General features: G+C 45.3%; 1 protein-coding gene across 1 annotated transcript in view; it reads left to right on the top strand.

The window, feature by feature from the left end:
• The window catches only part of LOC137367179 (dynein axonemal heavy chain 8-like), a 2,062,041-nt gene that overhangs the window by 336,507 nt on the left and 1,701,726 nt on the right, over nt 1-23,808 (top strand). The window contains exon 14 of the mRNA XM_068028615.1: nt 21,344-21,420. Coding sequence (XP_067884716.1) covers nt 21,344-21,420 — 77 coding nt within the window. The remainder of the gene's footprint in view (nt 1-21,343; nt 21,421-23,808) is intronic.

Raw genomic sequence — 23,808 nt, 5'->3', positions numbered from 1 at the left:
TGCAGTCCATTTGGCATAGGTACACCCACAGTGCTGTTTGGAAGGGAGTTCCAGGTTTTTGACCCGGTGACAGTAATGGAATGGTGATATCGTTCCAAGCCAGGATGGTGTGTGACTTGGAGGGGAACTTGCAGGTGGTGGTGTTCCCATGCACTTGCTGCCCTTATCCTTCTAGTTGGGAGAGGTCACGGGTTTGGAAGGTGCTGTCGAAGGAGCCTTGGTGCGTTGCTGCAGTGCATCTTGTAGATGGTACACACTGCTGCCACTGTGTGTCGGTGGTGAAGGGAGTGAATGTTTGTAGATGGGGTGCCAATCAGGCAGGCTGCTTTGTCCTGGATGGTGTCGAGCTTCTTGAGTGTTGTTGGAGCTGCACCCATCCAGGTAAGTGGAGAGTATTCCATCACACTCCTGACTTGTGCCTTGTAGGTGGTGGACAGGCTTTGGGGAGTCAGGATCGCCTCAGGATCCTAGCCTGTGAGCTGCTCTTGTAGCCACGGTATTTATATGGCTACTCCAGTTCAGTTTCTAGTTAATGGTAGCCCCGAGGATGTTGATAGTGGGGGATTCAGCGATGGTAATGCCATTGAATGTCAAGGGGAGATGGTTAGATTCTCTCTTGGAGATGGTCATTGCCTGGCACTTGTGTGGCATGAATGTTACTTGCCACTTCTCAGCCCAAGCCTGGATATTGTCCAGGTCTTTCTGCATTTCTACACGGACTGCTTCAGTATCTGAGGAGTCACGAATGGTGCTGAACATTGTGCAATCATCAGTGAACATCCCCACTTTTGACCTTATGATTGAAGGAAGGTCATTGATGAAGCAGATGAAGATGGTTGGGCCTAGGACATTACCCTGAGGAACTCCTGCAGTGATGTCCTGGAGCTCAGATGATTGACCTCCAACAACCACAACCATCTTCCTTTGCGCTCGATATGACTCCAGCCAGCGGAGGGTTTTCCCCCGATTCCCATTGGCCTGAGTTTTGCTAGGGCTCCTTGATGCCATACTCGGTCAAATGCTGCCTTGATGTCAAGGGCAGTCACTCTCACCTCACCTCTTGAGTTCAGCTCTTTTGTCCATGTTTGGACCAAGGCTGTAATGAGGTCAGGAGCTGAGTGGCCCTGGCGGAACCCAAACTGAGCGTCACTCAGCAGGTTATTGCTAAGCAAGTGCTGCTTGATGGCACTGTTGATGACACCTTCCATCACTTTTCTGATGATTGAGAGTAGGCTGATGGGGCGGTAATTGGCCGGGTTGGACTTGTCCTGTTTTTTGTGTACAGGACATACCTGGCCAATTTTCCACATTGCAGGGTAGATGCTTGTGTTGTAGCTGTACTGGAACAGCTTGGCTGGGGGCGCGACAAATTCTGGATCACAGGTTTTCAGTACTATTGCCGGAATATTGCCAGGACCCTTAGCCTTTGCAGTATCCAGTGCCTTCAGTCGTTTCTTGATATCACGCGGAGTGAATCGAATTGGCTTAGGTCTGGCATCTGTGATGCTGGGGATTTCAGGAGGAGGCCAGGATGGATCATCAACTCGGCACTTCTGGCTGAAGATTGTTGCAAATGCTTCAGCCTTTTCTTCGCACTGATTTGCTGGGCTCCCCCATCATTGAGGATGGGGATATCTGTGAAGCCACCTCCTCCAGTTAGTTATTTAATTGTCCACCACCATTCACGGCTGGATGTGGCAGGATTGCAGAGCTTAGATTTGATCCGTTGGTTATGGGATTGCTTAGCTCTGTCTATCGCATGCTGCTTATGCAGTTTGGCACGCAGATAGTGCTGTGTTGTAGCTTCACCAGGTTGACATCTGATTTTGAGGTATGCCTGGTGCTGCTCCTGGCATGCCCTCCTGCACTCTTCATTGAACCAGGGTTGGTCTCCTGGCTTGATGGTAATAGCAGAGTGGGGGATATGCCGGGCCATGAGGTTACAGATTGTGGTTGGGTACAATTCTGCTGCTGCTGATGGCCCACAGCGCCTCATGGATGCCCAGTTTTGCATTGCTAGATCTGTTCGAAATCCAGCACTTTTAGCACGGTGGTAGTGCCCCTACACAGGTGCATGTGGGGCAGACTTTGGCAGGACCCTCACAGGCTCTAAAACCCAGAGGATGTTCCCCACGGGCATCTCATCTGTCACTGCAGAACAAGCAGCCTGCCTCCAGTTCTGCTGAAGCCAAAGGGGTTACACCACTTAGGATTAAGAGAAAGAGGATGAGAAAGACTTAGTAATCACACTTGTGTGATAACAGCATTATGTTGATATTTATTTCAATGAATGAAACACTTTAATTGAACTCTCAGTCTCCTGGACTCTACTTTGTTGCAACCCCACTCACCCTGGACAGCAGCCTTCAGGTAAATGCTGTGATTAACCATTTTTTGAGGAGGAAAGGCTGTGAATGTGCTAGTTGAATTGTGATGAATCATGTTTGGTGGGGGAGCACATGGTTTCTGATGGCATTGTCAGGTGCTCTCATGTACACAGATTTAGTAAAGTGTGCCTGGCTGAGGCCATGATGCACTTCTGTGGAAGCCAGGTGTGTGGTTGTAGGCACCATGGCCACACCTGGATTCTTCTCCTTTTCTTACTCCTCCTCTCCCTCAGATGCCAATTCTGCATCTTCCTCTTCCTGCAGCTGCAGTACTCTTTGTAGTGCAACGTTGTGAAGGGCATTGCAGACCACAACCATTCTCGAGACCCTTGACTGAAGTGTATGTCGAGGCACCTTAACTACATCTTGAGTAACTCAATGGCTTGTTCTGTTATTACCATGGTGGTCATGTGGCTCCTGTTATATCGCTCCTGTGGTTCACTGCTGGGGTTCTTCCAGGATCTATGAGCCAAGTCTTCAGAGGGTAGCCCTTGTCTCCTAGGAGCCAGCCACTGATGTTGTGTGGTTGGGTGATGTGACTGCCGCAGAATGAATGAATAATGGCAGCTCCCAGAATGCCTAACAGAGAAGAACCTAGCAGAGGCATGTAAAGAAATGGCTTATAAGGTCGCCAGAAAAAGTGGTAATCCGGAGGATTGGGAGCAATTTAGAATCCAACAGAGGAGGACCAAGAAACTAATAAAGAAAGGGAAAAGAGAATATGAATGTAAGCTAGTGAGAAAAATAAAAGGTTCTTTACGTATGTGCAAAGGAAAAGATTACTAAGGACAAATGTGGGTCCATTACAGGTGGAGGCAGCAAAATTTGTGGTAGAGAATGGGGAAATGGCAGAAAGACTGAAGAATTACTTTGTGCCTCTCTTCACGGAGGAAAATATAGAAAATCTCCCAGAAATACTAGGGAATCAAGGGACTTGTGAAAATGAGGAACTGAAAGAAATTAGTATTAATAAAGAGACAGTACTTGAAAAATTAATTGGATTGAAAGCTGATAAATCCCCTGGACCAGATGAGCTACATCCCAGAGTATTGAAGGAGGTGATTATAGAGATGGTAGATGCATTGGTGGTATCTTTCAAAATTCTATAGATTCTGGAAGGATTCCTGCAGATTGGAAAGTAGCAAATGTAACCCCACTATTTAAGAAGGGAGTGAGAGAGAACATGGAGAACTACAGACTGTAGGTTTGATGTCAGTAGTAGGGAAAATGTTATGATTGGGCAGAGTCAACACAGATTTATGAAAGGGAAATCATGTTTGACAAACCTGTTGGAGTTTTTTGAGCATGTTACTTGCAGCATAGATAAGGGAGAACCAGTGGATGTGGTGTATATGGATTTTCAGATGGCTTTTGATAAGGTCCCATGCAGGAGGTTAGTCGACAAAATTAGAGCACTTGGGATTGAAGGTCATATATTGCTATGGATTGGAATTGCTTAACAGAAAGAAAGCAGAGAGTCGAAATACATGGGCAATTCTCAGGGTGATGGGCTGTTATGAGTGGGGTGCCACAAGGATCAATGCTGGGGCCACAGCTGTTCACAATCTATTTAATGATTTGAATGTGGGAATCAAATGTAATATTTCCAAATTTTCTGATGACACAAAACTTGGTGGGAATGTAAGTTGTAAGGAGGATGCAAGGAGGCTTCAAGGGGATGTGGACAGGTTAATTGAATGGGCAAGAACATGGCAGATGGAAAACAATATGAATAAGCGTGAAGTGATCCAATTTGGTAGAAAAACAGAAAGACAGTATTTGTTAAATGGTGAGAGGTTGGGAAATGTGTCCTTGTTCACAAAATCATAGAATCACAGAATTGTTACAGTGCAGAAGGAGGCCATTTGGTCTGTCGTGCCCACACCGGCTCTCCGAAAGAGCAATTTACTCAGTTCTATTCCCCTGTAACCTTGCACATTCTTCCTTTTCATTGAACAGTCTAATCCCCTTTTGAATGCTTCAGTTAAACCTGCCTCCACTACACTCTCAGGCAGTGCAGACCTTAACCACGCTCTGCGTGAAAAGGTTTTCCCTCATGTCACTTTTGCTTCTCTTACCAAATATTTTAAATCTGTGCCCTCTCGTTCTCGATACTTTCACAAGTTGGAACACTTTCTATTTACTCTGTTCGGACCCCTCATTTTGAATACTTCTATCAAATCACCTCACAGCCTTCTCCTATCTAAGGAAAACAGCCCTAACTTCTCCAATCTGTCTTCATAACTGAAATTCCTCATCCCTAGCACCATTCTCATTAATCTTTTCTGTGCTCTCTGCAATGCCCTCAAGTCGTTCCGAAAGTGCAGCGCCCGGAACTGGACGTAATACTGCAGCTGAGGCCGAACTAGTGTCTTATACAAGTTCAACGTAACTTCCTTGCTCTAGTACTCTATGCCCCTATTGATAAAGCCCAGAATACTGTATGCTTTATTAACCACTTTCTCAACCTGCCCAGCCACCTTCAATGACTTATGCACATATACACTCAGGTATCTCTGCTCCTGCACCCCCTTTAGATTTTGTACCCTTTATTTTATATTTCCTCTCCATGTTCTTCCTACCAAAATGAATCACTTCATATTTCTTTGCATTGAATTTCACCTGCCACCTGTCTCCCCATTCTACCAACTTGTCTATGTCCTTTTGGAGTTCTACACTATTCTCCTCACGGTTCACAATGCTTCTAAGTTTCGTGTCATCTGCAAACTTTGAAATTGTGCCCTGTACACCAAGGTCTAGGTCATTAATATGTATCAGGAAAAGCAAGGGTCCCAACACTGACCGTTGGGGAATGCCACGACAAACTTTCCTCCAGCCCGAAAAAGATCCATTAACCATTATTCGTTGTTTCCTGTCACTCAGCCAATTCCATATCCAGGTTGCTACCATCCCTTTTATTCCATGAGCTATAAGTTTGCTTACAATCTGTTGTGCGGCACTGTATCAAATGCCTTTTGAAAGCCCATGTGTGCCACATCAACAGCATTGCCCTCATCAACCCTCTCTGTTCCCTCTTCAAAAAACTCCAGCAAGTTAGTTAAATGTGATTTTCCCTCAAGAAATCCATGTTGGCTTTCCATAATTAACTTGCAATTGTCCAGAGACTATTAATTTTGTCCCGAATTAAAGTTTCCCCACCACTGAAGTTAAACTGACTGGCCTGTAGTTAGAGTCATAGAGTCGTACAGCGTAGAAACAGGCCCTTCGGCCCACCGCGTCCATGCCGACCATAATGTCTATCCATACTCATCCCATCTGCCTGCATTAATTCCATATTCCTCTGTGCCTTGCTCATTCAAGTACCTGTCCAGATGCCTCTTAAATATTGCTACTGTTTCTGCCTCCACCACCTCCTCTGGAATTCTCATTGCAGATACCCACTATTCTTTGTGTGAAAAATTTACGCCTTTGATCCCCTTTAAACCTCCTCCCTCTCACCTTAAATCTATGCCCTCTAGTTTTAGTCACCCCCTACCATGGGAAACAGACTCTGGCTATCGACCCTATCTATGCCTCTCATAATTTTATATACTTCTATCATGTCCCCTCTCAGCCTCCTACGCTTTAGGGAGCATAGTTGCTGGGCTTATCTTCACACTCTCTTTTGAACAAGGATGAAATGTTTGCAATTCTCCAGTCCTCTGGCACCAGTCCCGGTCTAAAGAAAACGGAAAAATTATGGCCAGTGCCTCCACGATTGCCACCCTCACTTCCCTCAGTATCCTTGTATGCATCTCATGCAATGCTGATGTTTTATCCACGTTAGGTACAAACAGCCTATCAAATAGATTCTCTCCATCAATATTAAACCATTCTAGTGTCTGAATTACCTCCTCTTTCACCATTGCCTGGGTTGCATCTTCTTCCTCGGTAAAGACAGATGCAATGTATTCATTTTTATTCTTCCTCCTCCTCCCCCCTTTCAATGGCATAAAACCCATCACATTTCTACTTTCCTTCAGTTCTGATGGAGTCATATCCTACTTGAAATGTCAGCTCTGTTTCTCTTGTCATAAATGCTGCCAGATCTGCTGAGTATTTCCAGCACTTTCTGTTTATATATCATTTTCGTAAATCTATGTGCGCTCCCTCCAAGGGCAGTATATCCTTCCTCAAGTGTGGTGCCCAGAACTGCTCACAGTACTCCAGTTGTAAGAACAAAGAACAAAGAACAAAGAAAATTACAGCACAGGAACAGGCCCTTCGGACCTCCAAGCCTACGCCGATCCAAATCCTCTATCTAAACCTGTCGCCTATTTTCTAAGGGTCTGTATCTCTTTACTTCCTGCCCATTCATGTATCTGTCTAGATACATCTTAAAAGACGCTATCGTGCCCGCGTCTACCACCTCTGCTGGCAATGCGTTCCAGGCACCCACTACCCTCTGCGTAAAGAACTTTCCACGCATATCCCCCCTAAACTTTTCCCCTTTCACTTTGAACTCGTGTCCCCTTGTAATTGAATCCCCCACTCTGGGAAAAAGATTCTTGCTATCCACCCTGTCTATACCTCTCATGATTTTGCACACCTCAATCAGGTCCCCCCTCAACCTGTGTCTTTCTAATGAAAATAATCCTAATCTACTCAACCTCTCTTCATAGCTAGCGCCCTCCATACCAGGCAACATCCTGGTGAACCTCCTCTGCACCCTCTCCAAAGCATCTACATCCTTTTGGTAATGTGGCGACCAGAACTGCACGCAGTATTCCAAATGTGGCCGAACCAAAGTCCTATACAACTGTAACATGACCTGCCAACTCTTGTACTCAATACCCCGTCCGATGAAGGAAAGCAGGCCGTATGCCTTCTTGACCACTCTATTGACCTGCGTTGCCACCTTCAGGGAACAATGGACCTGAACACCCAAATCTCTCTGCACATCCTTATCTCAGTCCTGAATGGTGTACCCCTTATCCTGAGACTATGACCCCTGGTTCTGGACTCCTCCACCATTGGGAACATCCTTCCTCCATCTACCCTGTCAAGTCCTTTTATAATTTTATAGGTTTCTATGAGATCCCCCCTCACTCTTCTGAACTCCAGCAAATATAATCCTAACTGACTCAATCTCTCTTCATACATCAGTCCCGCCATCCCAGGAATCAGTCTGGTAAACCTTCGCTGCACTCCCTCTATAGCAAGAACATCCTTCCTCAGATAAGGAAACCAAAACTACACACAGTATTCCAGGTGTAGCCTCACCAAGGCCCTGTATAATTGCAGCAAGACATCCCTGCTCCTGTACTCGAATCCTCTTGCTACGAAGGCCAACATACCATTTGCCTTTTCTTCCACCTGTTGCACTTGCATGCTTACCTTCAGTGACTGGTGTACGAGAACACCCAGGTCTCTCTGCATATTCCCCTCTTTCAGTTTATAGCCGTTCAGATAATAATCTGCCTTCCTGTTTTTGCTACCAAAGCGGATAACCTCACATTTATCCACATTATACTGCATCTGCCATGCATTTGCCCACTCACTCAACTTGTCCAAATCACCCTGAAGCCTCTCTGCAAACTCCTCACAACTCACCCTCCCACCCAGTTTTGTGTCATCTGCAAATTTGGAGATATTACATTTAGTTCCCTCATCTAAATCATTAATATATATTGTGAATAGCTGGGATCCTAGCACCGATCCCTGCGGTACCCCACTAGTCACTGCCTGCCATTCGAAAAAGACCCATTTATTCCTCCTCTTTGTTTCCTGTCTGCCAACCAATTTTCTATCCATCGCAATACACTACCCCCAATCCCATGCGCTTTAATTTTACATGCTAATCTCTTACGTGGGACTTTGTCGAAAGCCTTCTGAAAGTCCAAATAAACCACATCCACTGGCTCCCCCTCATCAACTCTACTAGTTACATCCTCGAAGAATTCTAGTAGATTTGTCAAGCATAATGTCCCTTTCGTAAATCCATGCTGACTCTGCCCGATTCTACCACTGTTCTCTAAGTGCTCTGCTATAAAATCTTTGACAATGGACTCAAGAATTTTCCCCACTACCGACGTCAGGTTGACTGGTCTGACTGGGTCTACAATTCCCTGCTTTCTCTCTACATCCCTTTTTAAATAGTGGGGTTACATTAGCTCCCCTCCAATCTGTAGGAACTGTTCCAGAGTCTATGGAATCTTGGAAGATGACCACCAATGCATCCACCATTTCTAGGGCCACTTCCTTAAGTACTCTGGGATGCATAACATCAGGCGCTGGGGATATATCCGCCTTCAATCCCATCAATTTCCCCATCACCATTTCTCTACTAATACTGATTTCCTTCAGTTCCTCTTTGGGGGATGGGTGGTTTTTGTTGGTTCTGACTGTGGGGGAGGATTCTTTGCTAATCTCCCCTTTGTCCCAGAGCACACTCCTGCCTGCAGGGATTTGTGCAGACTCTACTGCACTCCCCTGTGGCACTTTGACTATGTGAGGCATTACCCTCACAGTTTCTGTGCCTCCTAGAGGTCTTTCTTTGTTTCTGCAGATTCCTGTTAATGCTGTTAACAACTCTGGTGGGTGCCTCTGGTGTCTGCATTTACAGAGGAGGATGTGGGGTCTAACTTTTCAATTTTTTCGGGGTTGGCTGACATGGACAATAGGATGTTACCACCAGGTGAGCAATGTGTCGAGGCGTCTCTTGCTGTTGTCACTTGGTCTTATTGTAACATATTGTGTTTTGAGCACCCCCTTTGTGAATCCTTGTTCACAACTTTCCAATTATCAGACAAATAAATGAGCACAAACAGGCTTTCTTTGATTTAAAGCAGAAAGATGCAATTTATTAAACTTCAACTCTCAGACGGTTCACGCCCATAGATATACGACACGCTCACACTAGCATGCACACGAGATATAAACATGCAAAATAGGGACAGAAAAGAGCAGAAGAAAGATAAGTGGAACAGTTTGAGGCATTATCTTGTTACTGTTTCTGAGTTCGCTATAGTCCTTGATTGAAGTTATATTCTTGCGTTTCATTGGGGTCCAGTAATCTTCTTAAAACTTTGTACTCATGGCAAATCTTTCTCTCTTTGAGTTTCACATGTCTTCAATGGTTTCAGTTCCCTGAGAGATAGACAAGCAGGCAGGCAGGAAAGGAGATGTTCCTGCTTCACTTCCAGGAGCACATGGTGCTCTCAGTTCAAATCCCTTTGTTTGGGAATTCAAATTTAAAAAGCTCCCAGTGTGCTCAGCAGGTTAGTCATGCGACTAGCTCCTTATATGGAACAGTCTCTTAAACATCCTTGGTTGGAGGTTCAAATTTCTCTGTCACACCCAGTCAGCCATGTGACCAAAACTGGTCTGACTACTTCTGTATATTGGAGGAACAGGGATTGGCTCCGTTTTGTTTCCATATTGTCTGGTACTATGCAAATGTCCTTTTAGTCTTGCAATTTTTAAAGTTTTAATGTTCATGTGGCGAAATAATATGTGCCTCTGTCTTGGCAGGTGGGGTTTGCCTGACAAGGGGTGTTTATCGGGATTCCTCCAGGAATTCCTTCAACCTGCCCTCTTGGTCACTTTTTCCCCTTCCCTTTCTAAACATTTGCCAGCCTTGTGTCTGCCTGTTCCCTTTTGTTCTCAGCAGGGCTCCCTTACAGTTCACCAACCCTCTGCTGGAGGGTCTTGCTAACACCGGTACAGAACTTAGGGGTGCAAGTTTCACTGTAGGTTGGTGTTTCCCCTCAACCAGGCACATGTGGCAACTCCTGCAGTACTCCACCACATCTTTGTGGAGTTTTGGCCAGTCAAACTGCTGTCTTATGCAAGCTTTGGTCTTTCGTATTCCGGCATGTTCAGCCACTGTAATCTTGTGGGCCCTTCTTAATATTTCTCTCCGGTACCTCCGCTGTCCACTCCTTGCTCTCAGGTCTTTGAGGAGAACTCCATTTCCTCATCAGTACCTCATTCTTTAAATAGTAGCAATCAGGGACTCCCTCTGCTTCACCTTCAGACTGGGCAACCTGTGCTATCTCTCGCAATACTGGGTTGGCTCGCTGAGCCTCAGCTAGGGAAAATCCATTTAATTCATTCCCTGGGTCTCATAACTTTCCAAAGAAAGTCTCAGCCAGGCAGACCTCAAGGTCATCTGCCTGCAGTGCCAATGCAGTCTCCTCTGGGGGAGCTGGTTTGATCATGGCTTGATCCACTACACTTACAGGGAAACTGCAGGGGTCTGTCTCCTGCCACTGCCCTGTCTCTGACCTCCTGCGGTCTTTCTTTCACTACTGGGGGGGCTACCACCTTCAGATCATTACCTAGGAGCAGGTCAACCCCATCCACAGGCAAACTAGGGACAATCCCTAAGGTCGCCGGTCTCGAAACTAGGTCGCACTACAGGTGCACTCGGTGTACAGGTACAGGCATACACTGCCCTCCAGTACCATTCACCACCATTCTGGTGTTCACTGCACTCTCTGGGGGAAAGGTCAGACCTTTTCCCAGTAAAAGTGATCTGGTGGCCCTGGTGTCCCTGAGAATTACTGTGGGCTTGCTTGTCCCTCTTGAGGGGTATAGGGTTACTTTCCCTTCAGACACAAAACCCTGATAACCTTCAGGAGTCCTGCTAACTTTTCCTGCACTTGCAGTAGTAAGCTTCCTGGGTCTCACTCTTACTGCAGTTAAAACCACAGCTTGTTCTGCTGTGTTTTCCATCAGGTTCACTTCTTCACTGAGCAGGTGTGCCCTGATTAACCCTACAGGTTTTTCCTTTCGTTTCCAGTGAGCTTTTAAATGCCCTGCTTTATTACAGTGGAAGCACACAGATCTCCGGGTCTCACTCTTGCTCACAGCACCTTCCTTTTTGGCCAGAGGAGGGCCCCGGTGTCTCCTGTTTCCCTTTCTGTCCCAGGACTGCTTGGGCTTCTATCACCTTCCCGCCCTTTGTCCTTTTCAGATTTGTGGGGGTGATCAGGAAAGTTTCTCCGCTGGGAAACTGGCTTATAAATTAAAGCCAAGTCATCGGTTAGAAAGGCCGCTTGCCGGGCTCTCTGGACCTGCTGCTCCTCTACATGGGTCTTTATGGAGAGTGGGAGAGAGTTTTTAAACCCCTCTAACAGAACTACTTCCCTGCGATTCTCATAGCTGAGCTGTCCTTTAAGAGCCCTCAGCCACTGGTCAAAAGCCAGCTGCTTACTTCTTTCAAACTCCAGATAGGTTTGAATAGATTGCTTCTTGAGAGTTCTAAATTTTCAGCCATAGGCTTCAGGAACTAATTCATATATCCCGAGGATAGCATTTTTGGTCAGTTCATGATTTGATGGACTCTCATCTGGCAACAAGGAATAAACCTCATGGGCTTTTCCAGTTAGCTTGCTTTGTAATAAAAGAGACCAGGTCCCAGCTGGCCATTTTAGCTGCCTTGCCAGTATTTCAAAAGGCACAAAAAATGGCTCCACATCTTTCTCATTGAATTTTGGGATTAGTTGAGCTATTTTTAACAAATCTGTACCCAGCCCTGAATTATGCTGCTCCATATTGGCCATGTTTTCACTGGGGTTACTCTGTCACCCCCTAGTTAACTCAAGCCGCCTTAGCTCTCTTTCTTCGCATTCTTTCTGGAAGGTTCTTTCTCTCTCTCCTGCCTCCCTTTGTCTTCACGTTCCTTCTGGAAGGCTCTTTCTTTCTCCCTCTCCTGCCTCTCTCTTTCCCTTTCCTCAAATTCATGTTTCCTCTGTTCCAATTGTATCTTTGCTAACATTACCCTGTTGGAGTCTGCTTCTAACCCTGTTTCTGCATCTTCAGATTCAAGGGAAAAATGGTTGGCCTCTAGCCTTAGGACTTCAGACTTCCTAGCCTTGCCAGGTACAGTGATCCCCCACAGCTCAGCCATTTTTCTCAGCTTCTCCATAGACAGTGCTTTTAACTTATCCCCAGTGACTTCACCCTGGCTTGGGGAGCTACTAGCTTCAGGTGCAGACATGTTAGTTTTCAAGCACACACAACCACAAGAAAACCTGTATTGAAATCTTGCTCTTTTTTGATTGGGAGCAATTTGGCTTCCCACTTCCAATTTCTCTCCTTTGTCTGTGGGTCAATCCCAAACGCTAGCACCCAAATTTCTGTTATGACCAGTTGAGAAAAAGGTCTCATGTTCTCTTTCAGCCTTCGTCTGGTCTTACTGTAACAGGGTTTTATTTTTAAATACACTGTTTTTAGCTCCCGCTTAGTGAATCCTTGTTCACCGCTTTCCAATTCTAAGGCAAAGAAACCAGCACAAACAGACTTTCTTAGGATTAAAGAAGAAAAGTTGAAATATATTAAACTTAAACTTAACCTCTAATTCGGTTGACGCCTACGGATACACGACGCGACCACGCTAGCATGCATACATGATACACACATGCAAATAGAGACAGAAAGGAGCAGAAGAAAAATAAAGTGGAAAGGTCTGAGGCCGTTTCTGAAGATTTTTTGTTATGGTTCTTTGAGCTCACTGTAGAGTCCTTGATTGGAGGTAGATCTCACTTTTCGTTAAGGCCCAGTATTCTTCTTAAACCTTGTTCGCTGTAGGAGACTTTTTACTCTTGGGGTTCATATGTCTTCATTGGATTAAGAAGCTTGTGATAAAGAGATGGGAGCAGACAGGAGAGATCTTCTCAGTCCAGGAGCAAACAGACACTGTCTGAGTTCAAACTGTTTGTACAATTCAGAAAACCCCAGGTTGCCAAGCAGGTTGGTCATGTGACTGACTGGTCTGACCACGTGTTGGATTGTATCACCTTAGCAGTCTCTGGAATGCTCCTCTTACGCACAATACCTGGTGATCAAGCTCCATTGTGGGTTGAATGTGTCAGGGAGTAGTCCTTTGGCCTTCCAATCACTGTCTGTTTAATATGCAAATCTATTTCCCAGCCATGGCTGATCTGTTTAACAAGTCCTTTCTTCATCCAGTAACAGTTTAAAATCAAAGCAAAATACTGTGGATGCTGGAAATCTGAAATAAAAATAAGAAATGCTGGAACCACTCAGCAGGTCTGGCAGCATCTGTGGAAAGAGAAGCAGAGTTAACGTTTCGGGTCAGTGACCCTTCTTCGGAACAGTTTAAAATCAATGTTCATGACAAAATTAATGTGCCTCATTCTTGGCAGGTGGGGCCCAGCATGACATGAATCACAGAAATTTTATGGCACAGAAAGAGGCACTTGGCCCATTGTGACTGCGCCGGGCAAAAGAAAAAGAGCCACCCAGCCTAATCCAACTTTCCAGCACTTGGTCCATTGTCCTGCAAGTTACCTCAGGTGCACATCCCGGTACCTTTTAAATAAGATGACGTTTTCTGCCTCCACCACCGTTTCAGGCAGTGAGTTCCAGACCCCCACCACCCTCTAGGGGTGAAAATTCCTTTCCTCATCTCCCCTCTAATTCTCCTAAATAATTTGAGGTAGTGGCCTCAATATTAACTTCCTTTGTCAGCAGGAGGAGATCACGGAGTTGGAGTTAAAGCTTAAATAATAGGGTTTTTATCGTGGTGGATTTTCTGGCTTGTGAATGTCCTGTCTTGAAGAGGTAGGACCAATGTTCCCATGAAGCTGCGCGGTCATGCAACTTAGAAATATGAGCAGAAGTAGGCCATTCGGCCCCTTGAGCCTGCTCTACTATTCAATAAGATCATGACTGATCTGATCATGGCTTCACCTCCACTTTCCTGCCTGCACCTTTCTGGACTCCCTTCTAGATCAAAACAAGACTTACCTGGAGACCGGAGCAGCGGCTGGCGGATCTGGGAGGAGGCTGATCTGGAGCTGGACCTGAAAAAGAGAGCGGGGGCTCGAGGCCCTCACTTACCTGGAGACTGGAGCAGCGGCTAGTGGACCTGGGAGGAGGCTGATCCGGAGTGGGACCTGAAAAAGAGAGCATGGGGCTCAAGGCCTTCACTTACCTGGAGACTGGAGCGGCGGCAGGCTCTCTGTGTGCCGGCGTGCGCTGAGATTCGAAAGAAGGGAAAAAACTTACAGTGACGTCATGGGAAATTTTCAAGGTGATTGGTTGGGTAAGTAACAGTTGTTAGTGCATTTAAATAGCTTCAAAAAATTAGGGGAAAGTTTTTTTTGAAAAAACCTCAAAACCTACCGTCTAAGTAATAAGGTGAGTAAAACTAAAATGTGTTTTTTTTTAAATTAGTGTAATTCATTAAGAACTTTAGATTGTGGTAGGTAGTATTTGGAGTAGAACAAGGCCCCTACTTTAATTTGAATTTTTTTATAGGGAGTAACTAATTAATCTAAAGGTAACTCATGGCAGGACAGCTCGCACCTGTGATATGCTCCTCCTGCGCTATGTGGGAAATAGGGGATGCTTCCAGTGTCCCTGACGACCATGTGTGCAGGAAGTGTATGTGTATCCATCTGCAGCTACTGGCTCCCTGCCTTAGGAAGCTGCGGGTGGATTCATTGTGCAACATCCGCGATGCTGAGGACGTCGCGGATCGCACGTTTAGCGAGGTGGTCACACTGCAGGTAACGGCAGCACAGGCAGAAAAGGGATGAGTGACCACCAGGTGGAGTAGTAGGTGCAGGCAGGTAGTGCAGGAGTCCCCTGTGGCCATCACCCTCTCAAACAGATGTACCGCTTTGGATAGTGTTGGAGGGGGGGGGGGAAAGCCTCCCAGGGGAAAGCAGCAACAGCCAAGTTCGTGGCACCAAGGATTGCTCTGCTGCACAGCGGGGAGGGGAAAGACTAGGAGAGCCATAGTGATAGGAGATTCAGTTGTAAGGGGAACAGACAGGCGTTTCTGTGGCTGCAAACGAGACTCCAGGATGGTATGTTGCCTCCCTGGTGAGAGGGTCAAGGATATCTTGGAGCGGCGACAGGACATTCTGAAGGGGGCGGATGAACAGCCAGTGGTCGTGGTGCATTTCGGTACCAATGACATAGGTAGAAAAAGGGATGAGGTCCTGCAAGATGAACTTAAGAAGTTAGGAGCTAAATTAAAAAGCAGGACCTCAAAGGTAGTAATCTCAGGATTACTTCCTGTACCACATATTAGTGAGTATAGAAACAAGAGAATAGACCAGATGAATGCGTGGCTGGAGAAACGGTGCAGGAGGGAGGGATTTAGATTCCTGGGACATTGGGACCAGTTCTGGGGAAGGTGGGACCTGTACAAGAGGTATGGGTTACACCCAGCCAGGACCAGAACCAATCTCCTCCTGGGGGCATTTGCCAGTGCTGTTGGGACGGATTTAAACTAGAATGGCAGGAGGATGGAAACCTGAGCGGGGAGACTGAGGAGGAGAAAACAAGGATAGAATGAAAAGACAGGAAACAAAAGGGCAAAAGTGGAAGGCATAGAAATCAAAGGCAAGAAACAAATAGGGCCATAGTGCGAAATAATGCTAATATGACTGAGAATGTGAAAAAGACAAGCCGAAAGGCATTGTGTCTCAATGCAAGGAGTATTCGCAATAAGGGAGGCGAATTAACTGCGCAAATAGATGTAAATGGTTATGATATAGGTGCGATTACGGAGACATGGCTGCAGGGTGACCAAGGGTGGGAACTGAACATCCAAGGGTATTCAATATTTAGGAAGGACAGGCAAAAAGGGAAAGGAGGTGGAGTTGCGTTGTTAGTAAAAGAGGAAATCAATACAATATTGCATTAGCTCAGAGAATCCTGATGTGGAATCTGTATGAGTGGAGCTAAGCAACAACAAGGGGCAGAAAATGTTGGTGCATGTTGACCCCCAAACAGCAGTGGTGATGTAGAGGATAGCATTAAACAAGAAATTAGAGACACATGCAATAAAGGTGCAGCTGTAATTATGGATGACTTTCATCTACATATAGATTGTGCAAACCAAATTAGCAATAATACTGTAGAGGAGGAATTCCAGGAGTGCGTGTGTGATGGTTTTTTGGACCAATACGTTGAGGAACCAACTAGAGAACAGGCCATCCTACACTGGGTATTGTGCAATGAGAAAGGATTAGTTAACAGTCTTGTTGTGCGGGTTCCCTTGGAGGAAGAGCGACCATAACATTATAGAATTGTTCATGAAGATGGCGAGTGGGAGAGTTGATTCCGAGACTAGGGTCCTGAATCTAAATGACGGAAACTATGAAGGTATGCGGCGCGAGTTGGCTATGATAGATTGGGGACCATTACTTAAAGGGTTGACAGTGGATAGGCAACAGCTAGCATTTAAAGAGCGCTTGGATGAATTACAACAATTGTTCATTCCTGTCTGGCGTAAAAATAAAACAGGAAGGGTGGCCCAACCGTGGCTTACAAAAGAAATTAGGGATAGTATTAGATCCAAGGAGGAGAAATATAAAATGGCCAGAACAAGCAGAAAACCTGAAGTTTGGGAGCAGTTTAGAATTCAGCAAAGGAGGACAAAGGGATTGATTAAGAAGGGGAAAATAGAGTATGAGAGTAAGCTTGCAGAGAACATAAAAACTGACTGTAAAAGCTTCTATAGATATGTGAAGAGAAAAAGATTAGCGAAGACAAATGTGGCTCCCTTACAGTCAGAAAGGTGGGAATTTATAATGGGGAACAAAGATATGGCAGACCAATTAAATACATACTTTAGTTCTGTCTTCACAAAAGAGGTCACAAATTACCTCCCAGAAATGTTGGGGAACATAGGATCTAGTGAGATGGAGGAACTGTATGAAATCAGTATTAATAGGGAAATGGTGTTCGGGTAATTAATGGATTGAAGGTCGATAAATCCCCAGGGCCTGATAATCCAAATCCCAGAGTACTTAAGGAAGTGGCCCTTGAAATAGTAGATGCATTGCTGGTCATTTTTCAAAATTCTATAGACTCTGGAACAGTTCCAATGGATTGGAGGCCAGCTAATGTAACCCCACTATTTAAAAAAGGAGGTCGAGAGTAAACAGGGAATTATAGACTGGTTAGCCTGACATCAGTAGTGGGGAAAATGCTAGAGTCCATTATAAAAGTTGTAATAGCAGGGCACTTGGAAAACAATGACAGGATCGGACAAAGTCTATATGGATTTACGAAAGGGAAATCATGCTTGACAAATCTACTGGAATTTTGTGAGGATGTAACTAGTAGAATAGATAAGGGAGAACCAGTGGATGTGGTGTATTTGGACTTTCAGAAGGCTTTCGATAAGGTCCCACATAAGAGATTAGCGTGCCAAATTAAAGGACATGGGATTGGGGGTAAAGTACTGACATGGATAGAGAACTGGTTGGCAACGCAGGTCAATAGAGTGGTAAAGAAGGCATACGGCATGCTTTCCTTCATCGGACGGGGCATTGAGTACAAGAGTTGGCAGGTCATGTTACAGTTGTATAGGACTTTGGTTCGGCCACATTTGGAATACTGCGTACAGTTCTTGTTGCCACATTATCAAAAGGATGTGGATGCTTTGGAGAGGGTGCAGAGGAGATTCACCAGGATGTTGCCTGGTATGGAGGGCGCTAGCTATGAAGAGAGGTTGAGTAGATTAGGATTATTTTCATTAGAAAGACGGAGGTTGAGGGGGGACCTGATTGAGGTGTACAAAATCATGAGAGGTATAGACAGGGTGGATAGCAAGAGGCTTTTTCCCAGAGTGGGGGTTTCAATTACTAGAGGACACGAGTTCAAAGTGAAAGGGGAAAAGTTTAGGGGGGATATGCGTGGAAAGTTCTTTACGCAGAGGGTGGTGGGCACCTGGAACGCATTGCCAGCGGAGGTGGTAGATGCGGGCACGATGGAGTCTTTTAAGATGTATCTAGACAGATACATGAATGGGCAGGAAGAAAAGAGATACAGAACCTTAGAAAATAGGCGACATGTTTAGAGAGAGGATCTGGATTGGCGCAGGCTTGGAGGGCCGAAGGGCCTGTTCCTGTGCTGTAATTATCTTTGTTCTTGTTCTTTTTGTTCAAAGAGTAGGAATAAACGGGTCTTTTTCCGAGTGGCAGGCAGTGACAAGTGGGGTACCGGAGGGATCAGTGCTAGGACCCCAGCTATTCACAATATACATTCATGATATAGATGAGAGAATTAAATGTAATATATCCAAGTTTGTTGATGACACAAAGCTGGGTGGGAGTGTGAGCTGTGAGCAGGATGCAGTGAAGCACCAGTGTGATTTGGACAGGTTGATTGAGTGGGCAAATACATGGCAGATGCAGTATAATGTTGATAAATGTGAAGTTTTTGCTGGCAAAAACAGAAAGGCAGATTATTATTTGAACGGCTATAGATTTGGAAAGGGTGAGGTGCAGCGAGACCTGGGTGTCCTTGTGCATCAGTCGCTGAAAGTAAGCATGCAGGTGCAGCAGGCAGTTAAGAAGGCAAATGGTATATTGGCCTTCATAGCGAGAGGTTTGAGTACAGGAGCAGGGATGTCTTGCTGCAATTATACGAGGCCTTGGTGAGACCACATCTGGAGTATTGTGTGCAGTTTTGGTCTCCTTATCTGAGGAAGGATGTTCTTGCTATGGAGGGAGTTAGCGAAGGTTTACCAGACTGATTCCTGGGATGGCAGGACTGATGTATGAGGAGAGATTGGGTCGGTTAGCCTTGTATTTTGCTAGAGTTTAGAAGAATGAGAGCGGATCTGGACAGACTAGAGGCAGGAACGATGTTCCCGATGGTGGGGGAGTCCAGGAGCAGGGGTCACAGTCTAACGATAAGGAGTAAGCCATTTAGGATTGAAATGAGGAGGGATTTCTTCATCCAGAGAGTGGCGAACCTGTGGAATTCTCCACCACAGAAAGCAGTTGAAACCAAATCATTAAATATGTTCAAGAAAGAGTGAGATATAGTTCTTATTGCTAAAGGGATCAAGGGATATGGGGAGAAAGGGGGAACAGGTTAGTGAGTTTGGATGATCAGCCATGATTGTATTGAATGGCGGAGCAGGCTCGAAGGGCCGAACGGCCTACTCCTGCTGCTATTTTTGGTTGTTTCTAAAAATCTTTCTAGCTCAGCCCTGAATATATTCAATGATCCACCCTCCACTGCTCTCAGGGTAGAGAATTCCAAAGATTAATGACCTTCTGAGAGAAGAAAATTCTCCTCATCTCATTCTTAACTGAGAGACCTCATATTTTTCCACATTTTACTGCATCTGCCAATTTTTTGTCCACTCACTTAACCTTCCTGTGTCACTTTGCAGCCTCTGGGCTGGATTTGGCAGTGATGGTGGGGCTCCCGACGCCGGGCCGCAAAGGCGCGGGGAACCCCACCTCTGCCTTTTGGAGCCACCTCCAGTGTTGTTCAACGGTGCTCAGGCTGGGGTCTGGCCTCCAAGAGCTACCAGCCAATCAGAAGGCCAGCAGCTCAGTCATATCAGCAGTACCACTGGGAGCGGTGGCCATTGATGGTACTGCTGGTACTGTAGGAGGCCTGGGACCAGGCTCAGTGCTGGAACCTGGGGCGAGGTAAGTGAGATGGTGTTACTGAAGCCAGACTGGCAGGCCCCGGGGATATGGTGCTGGGGCGGGGCATCGGGCGAGGGGTGTGCGGAGGGTGGATGTGAGGGTGGTGGGGAGGGTGATTTACTGCAGGGGTGGGAGCCCTGTATGGGCCACAGATTGCCCACGGACAAGTCCCCACCTCAAGCCCACAGAAAGGCTTCATATGACTGGGTGACCTCCCGCGTGGCGGAGGCACCTCCCGCCGCTGGTTTAATTGCAGCGGCAGTGGAAAGAGCACCTTAAGTGGCCAATAATTGGGCACTTAAAGGCCTCCATTGGCCTTGGCGCAGGAAGGCTGGCTTCAGTCTTTCCCACCCCAGAATTATCGCAGTGTGACTGGAAGGCGACGGGCCCTCCCCCCACTCCTCCCAGCCCCCCGTCTTCCGTCGCAATTCTATTCTCCCCGCCTCCTAGCCTGTCTCCAAGGGGCCCATTAAATTAAGCTCTCTTTGTGCTCTCCTCACAGCTTGCTCCCTTACCTATCTTTGTAGTGTCAGCAAATGTAGCTACAATATACTTTGTCCTTTAATCCAAGTCATTAATGTAGATTGTAAATAGTTGAGGCCCCAGTATTGATCCCTGTGGCACTCCACTAGTCACAGTTTGCCAACCTAAAAATGACCCATTTATTCTGATTCTTTGTTTCCTGTTAGTTAGCCAATCCCTTATCTCTGCTAATATATTACCCCCAACACATGACCTCATATCTTGTGCAGAGTACCATTTGTTCTATGATAAATAATGCGGCTGCGCAGCGAAGCAAAACCGGGACCTTGAAACTGGCCACGCACAATGGCTAGATTTTAATGGGAACATTCGGCAGGATGCTTCATTATTGTGTTTAAATCAGACTCCCACAGTGTGAAATGAAGACAGTAGCAGCATGCTCTGGATGGTGAGAGCACTCCTGCTCATCTGCATCCTCAAGCAAATTTTTGGTCTTCCTTCTGCCAATGATATCCTCTTTTCAGACTGTGCTACAATTGCGGCCAATCAGCCCAAAACCCTTTCTGTCCTTTCAATCAATCTGCCATGCACACCCAACTGATGGCTGCCTGAAATATACCAACAGCTCACCCCCAAACTGATGGCTGACCCACGATTGCTGACCACCCCACCTGTTAGCAGACCTGCAATCTACCAAGCGCTCCCAAACTGACAGTTGGCTCACAATCTGCCAACCCGCTCAAACTGATGGCTAACCCCTGAGCTGCTGACCCACCCAACTGATGGCTGATACGCAATTTTAATTGCTGGGGTTGTTCCCCAAAGGTCCATGACTGTCGCCTCCTGCCATTGGTTTTGCCACCCAACTTTCAGCCAACTATCAGACAGGAAACAGAAAAAAAATATAATAAGGTTAGGCAGGACTTCTGCATCCCTCCTTTGGTGGATTTCTCCTACGTTCTCCACTCCTTTCCCACTTCCTTGTAAGTGTCAGGACCAGTTTTTCACAACTCTGTAAAATGCTTTGTAGACTACATTTAGTGAATGAATATTATTATAACTTGTTTTTTTTCTGTTTGAATATTTCAGAACTTGCTTGATGACTTCATGAGTAGCTGTTTTGCTAAAATTATTTCTTCACGGCATGCTTTACAACTTTTACAGAGGTAGGTTTTAGAGCAAGTACTTTCTCATCAACAAAATGTGAAGTCTCAACGTATTTTCAAATGAAGTGCTGGGGTTACAGATGCAGAAGTTATCATGTTTGTACCTGCATTTTCACAAAGAAAACATCTCTTTAACAGCAAGGACCAAATTTTCTGCAATTCAGCATAGCATTTCATTATTTTTTGAAAACGTGAGAATGCATAGCTAACTCCATGAAAATCTTTTCTAATTTTATTAAATTATTGTTTGCTTTTACTTTTAGTTTTACGTTGTCTTTACCTCTTTACCCATGGCTGTGGTTCATTTGCAAGTAGAGCACTTGCCGCTGAGGAGTATAAGCAGGTTCTGTACCACATAGAATTCTTTTGTGAACACCTTCTACTGGTCTTCTGTTGTTTTACCCATTAAAAGTTTTGCCCAGTTTGCTGTGGACTTTCTCTGTCTCATCGCATTGATGTTAGCCTTACCTGAATTTAGAATCTTAGTAACTGCTTCACTTTTCTCCCTTTCAAACACTACGATGAACTCAATCATGTTATGATCGCTATTAGATAAATGATCACGCATCATGAGACTACACTAAATCTGGCTCATTACTCATTATTAAATGTAATACTGTATGCCCCCTTGCTGGTTACAGGACTTATTTTTGAAAAAAAGCTTTCCTGAGCACACTGAAGACATTCACTACATTTCTGACATGTGCTAGTCTGCATATCCCAATCTATATGAAAGTTAAGATCCTACATTAAAACCACTATGCCTTTGTTACATGCTTGTATAATCTCTGCATTTATACATTCTGCCACTTCACAGCTGCTCCCGGGGGCAAATACATAGCTCCTAGAACAACCTTAATTCCTTTACTATTTCTTAATTCCATCCATAAAGTGTCTACTGCCTACCTGTCTTATCATTGAAGTGATTTCATTTTTAATCACCAAGGCTACTCCTCCCCCTCTACCCTTTTCCCTATCTTTCCTGTACCTGGTATATTTTGTTCCCAGTCCTGAACTTCTTGCAGCCATGTTGCAGTAATGACTACCATGTCATACCTTCCAAGTTGAATTTGTACCTGCAATTCATTTAATTTGTTTCTTATACATTATGAGTTTGTATAAAGAATGCTTATTGGGCCACAAACTCTCACCAGTCCTCTGCCCTAATGCTTTACTCACACAATTCTTATTTCTCTCTTCTGGTTTACTTACTTTGCATTTTTTAGTTTTTTTTTCTTTACCTGTAGTGCTAAAGAACAATTTCTGAATGTTACTCTGCTCTCTTCCCTTTTGTTTGTTTTCATACTCGCACTACCTTTTTTACCTGAGCTCTCTCCTCCATTTACTAATTTAAAGACCTTATGACTGCCCTATTGATCTTTTCTGCTAGGACCCTGGTGCCTGTCCTTTTTTAAAAATTTGTTCTTGAGTATCGCTGGCAAGGGCGGTTCAGGTGGAAGCCATACCAAAGATACAGTTCTTTTCTGCCCTAATACTGTTGCCAGTGTCCCATGAAATGGAACTCCTTTCATTACTCCTTGAGCCTTGTGTTCACCTCCCTTAGTTGTTTGTCCTGATGCCAATTTACACATGGCTTGGAGTTGCAATCCAGACATTATAACCCTTCAGCTCCTGTTCTTTAATTTAACTACTATTTCCTTATGCTCTCCAATCAAGATCTCTTTCCTACTCGTTCCTAAGTTTTCGGTTCCACCATGGATTATAATGACTGGCTCCTCCTTCTCCCTCTGCAATACCCTTCCAAACCAGTTTGAGATGCCCCTCACTCAGGTACCAGATAGGCAACATACTACGTGGGACTCTTGATCCTGTTTACAAAGGATGTTATCTGTCTGCCTAATTATGGAATACCCGACAACAACCACATTATGCTTCCCTCCCTCCTCCTCTTCCCTTTGGGCAGCCTACTGCTCCAAGGTGCTATGGTCAGCAGTGTGGCTGTCCTTCAGATAGTCTTTATGCTTATCCTCACAGGTAGAAAATGTGGATAAGATCAGTTTCTGTAGATCCTCGTTCTCCACTCACCTGGGTTTCCCTAACTCTGATACTATGCAACTGTTGTTCATACCAACCCTATTCTGATCCTGCTCCACCCTACGTGGCGTGACTGAGGTCTGGAATAAACTATCCAGATACTCTTTCTCTCCCTGATGTGTCAGAGTATCTCCACATTTCTCAATGACTCTGAGCCGGAGAGGTTCAAGATGGAGGAGTCTAATGCAGATGTGTTTGCTCAGGATAGTCTTGCTGTTTACAAGCTCCACATTCTGCAGTTGACTTACACAAACTGTTCAGGTTTACCATTGTCTAGATCATTTATATTATTTGTATCTAGTTTTTAGTTTGTTTTAAGTTTTCTTTCTTTTT

This window comes from Heterodontus francisci, chromosome 3 (genome assembly GCF_036365525.1).
Source record: "Heterodontus francisci isolate sHetFra1 chromosome 3, sHetFra1.hap1, whole genome shotgun sequence".
Lineage (NCBI taxonomy): Eukaryota > Metazoa > Chordata > Chondrichthyes > Heterodontiformes > Heterodontidae > Heterodontus > Heterodontus francisci.
The sequence above is the reverse complement of the archived record's forward strand: the minus strand, read 5'-3'. Positions and strand labels throughout refer to the sequence as shown.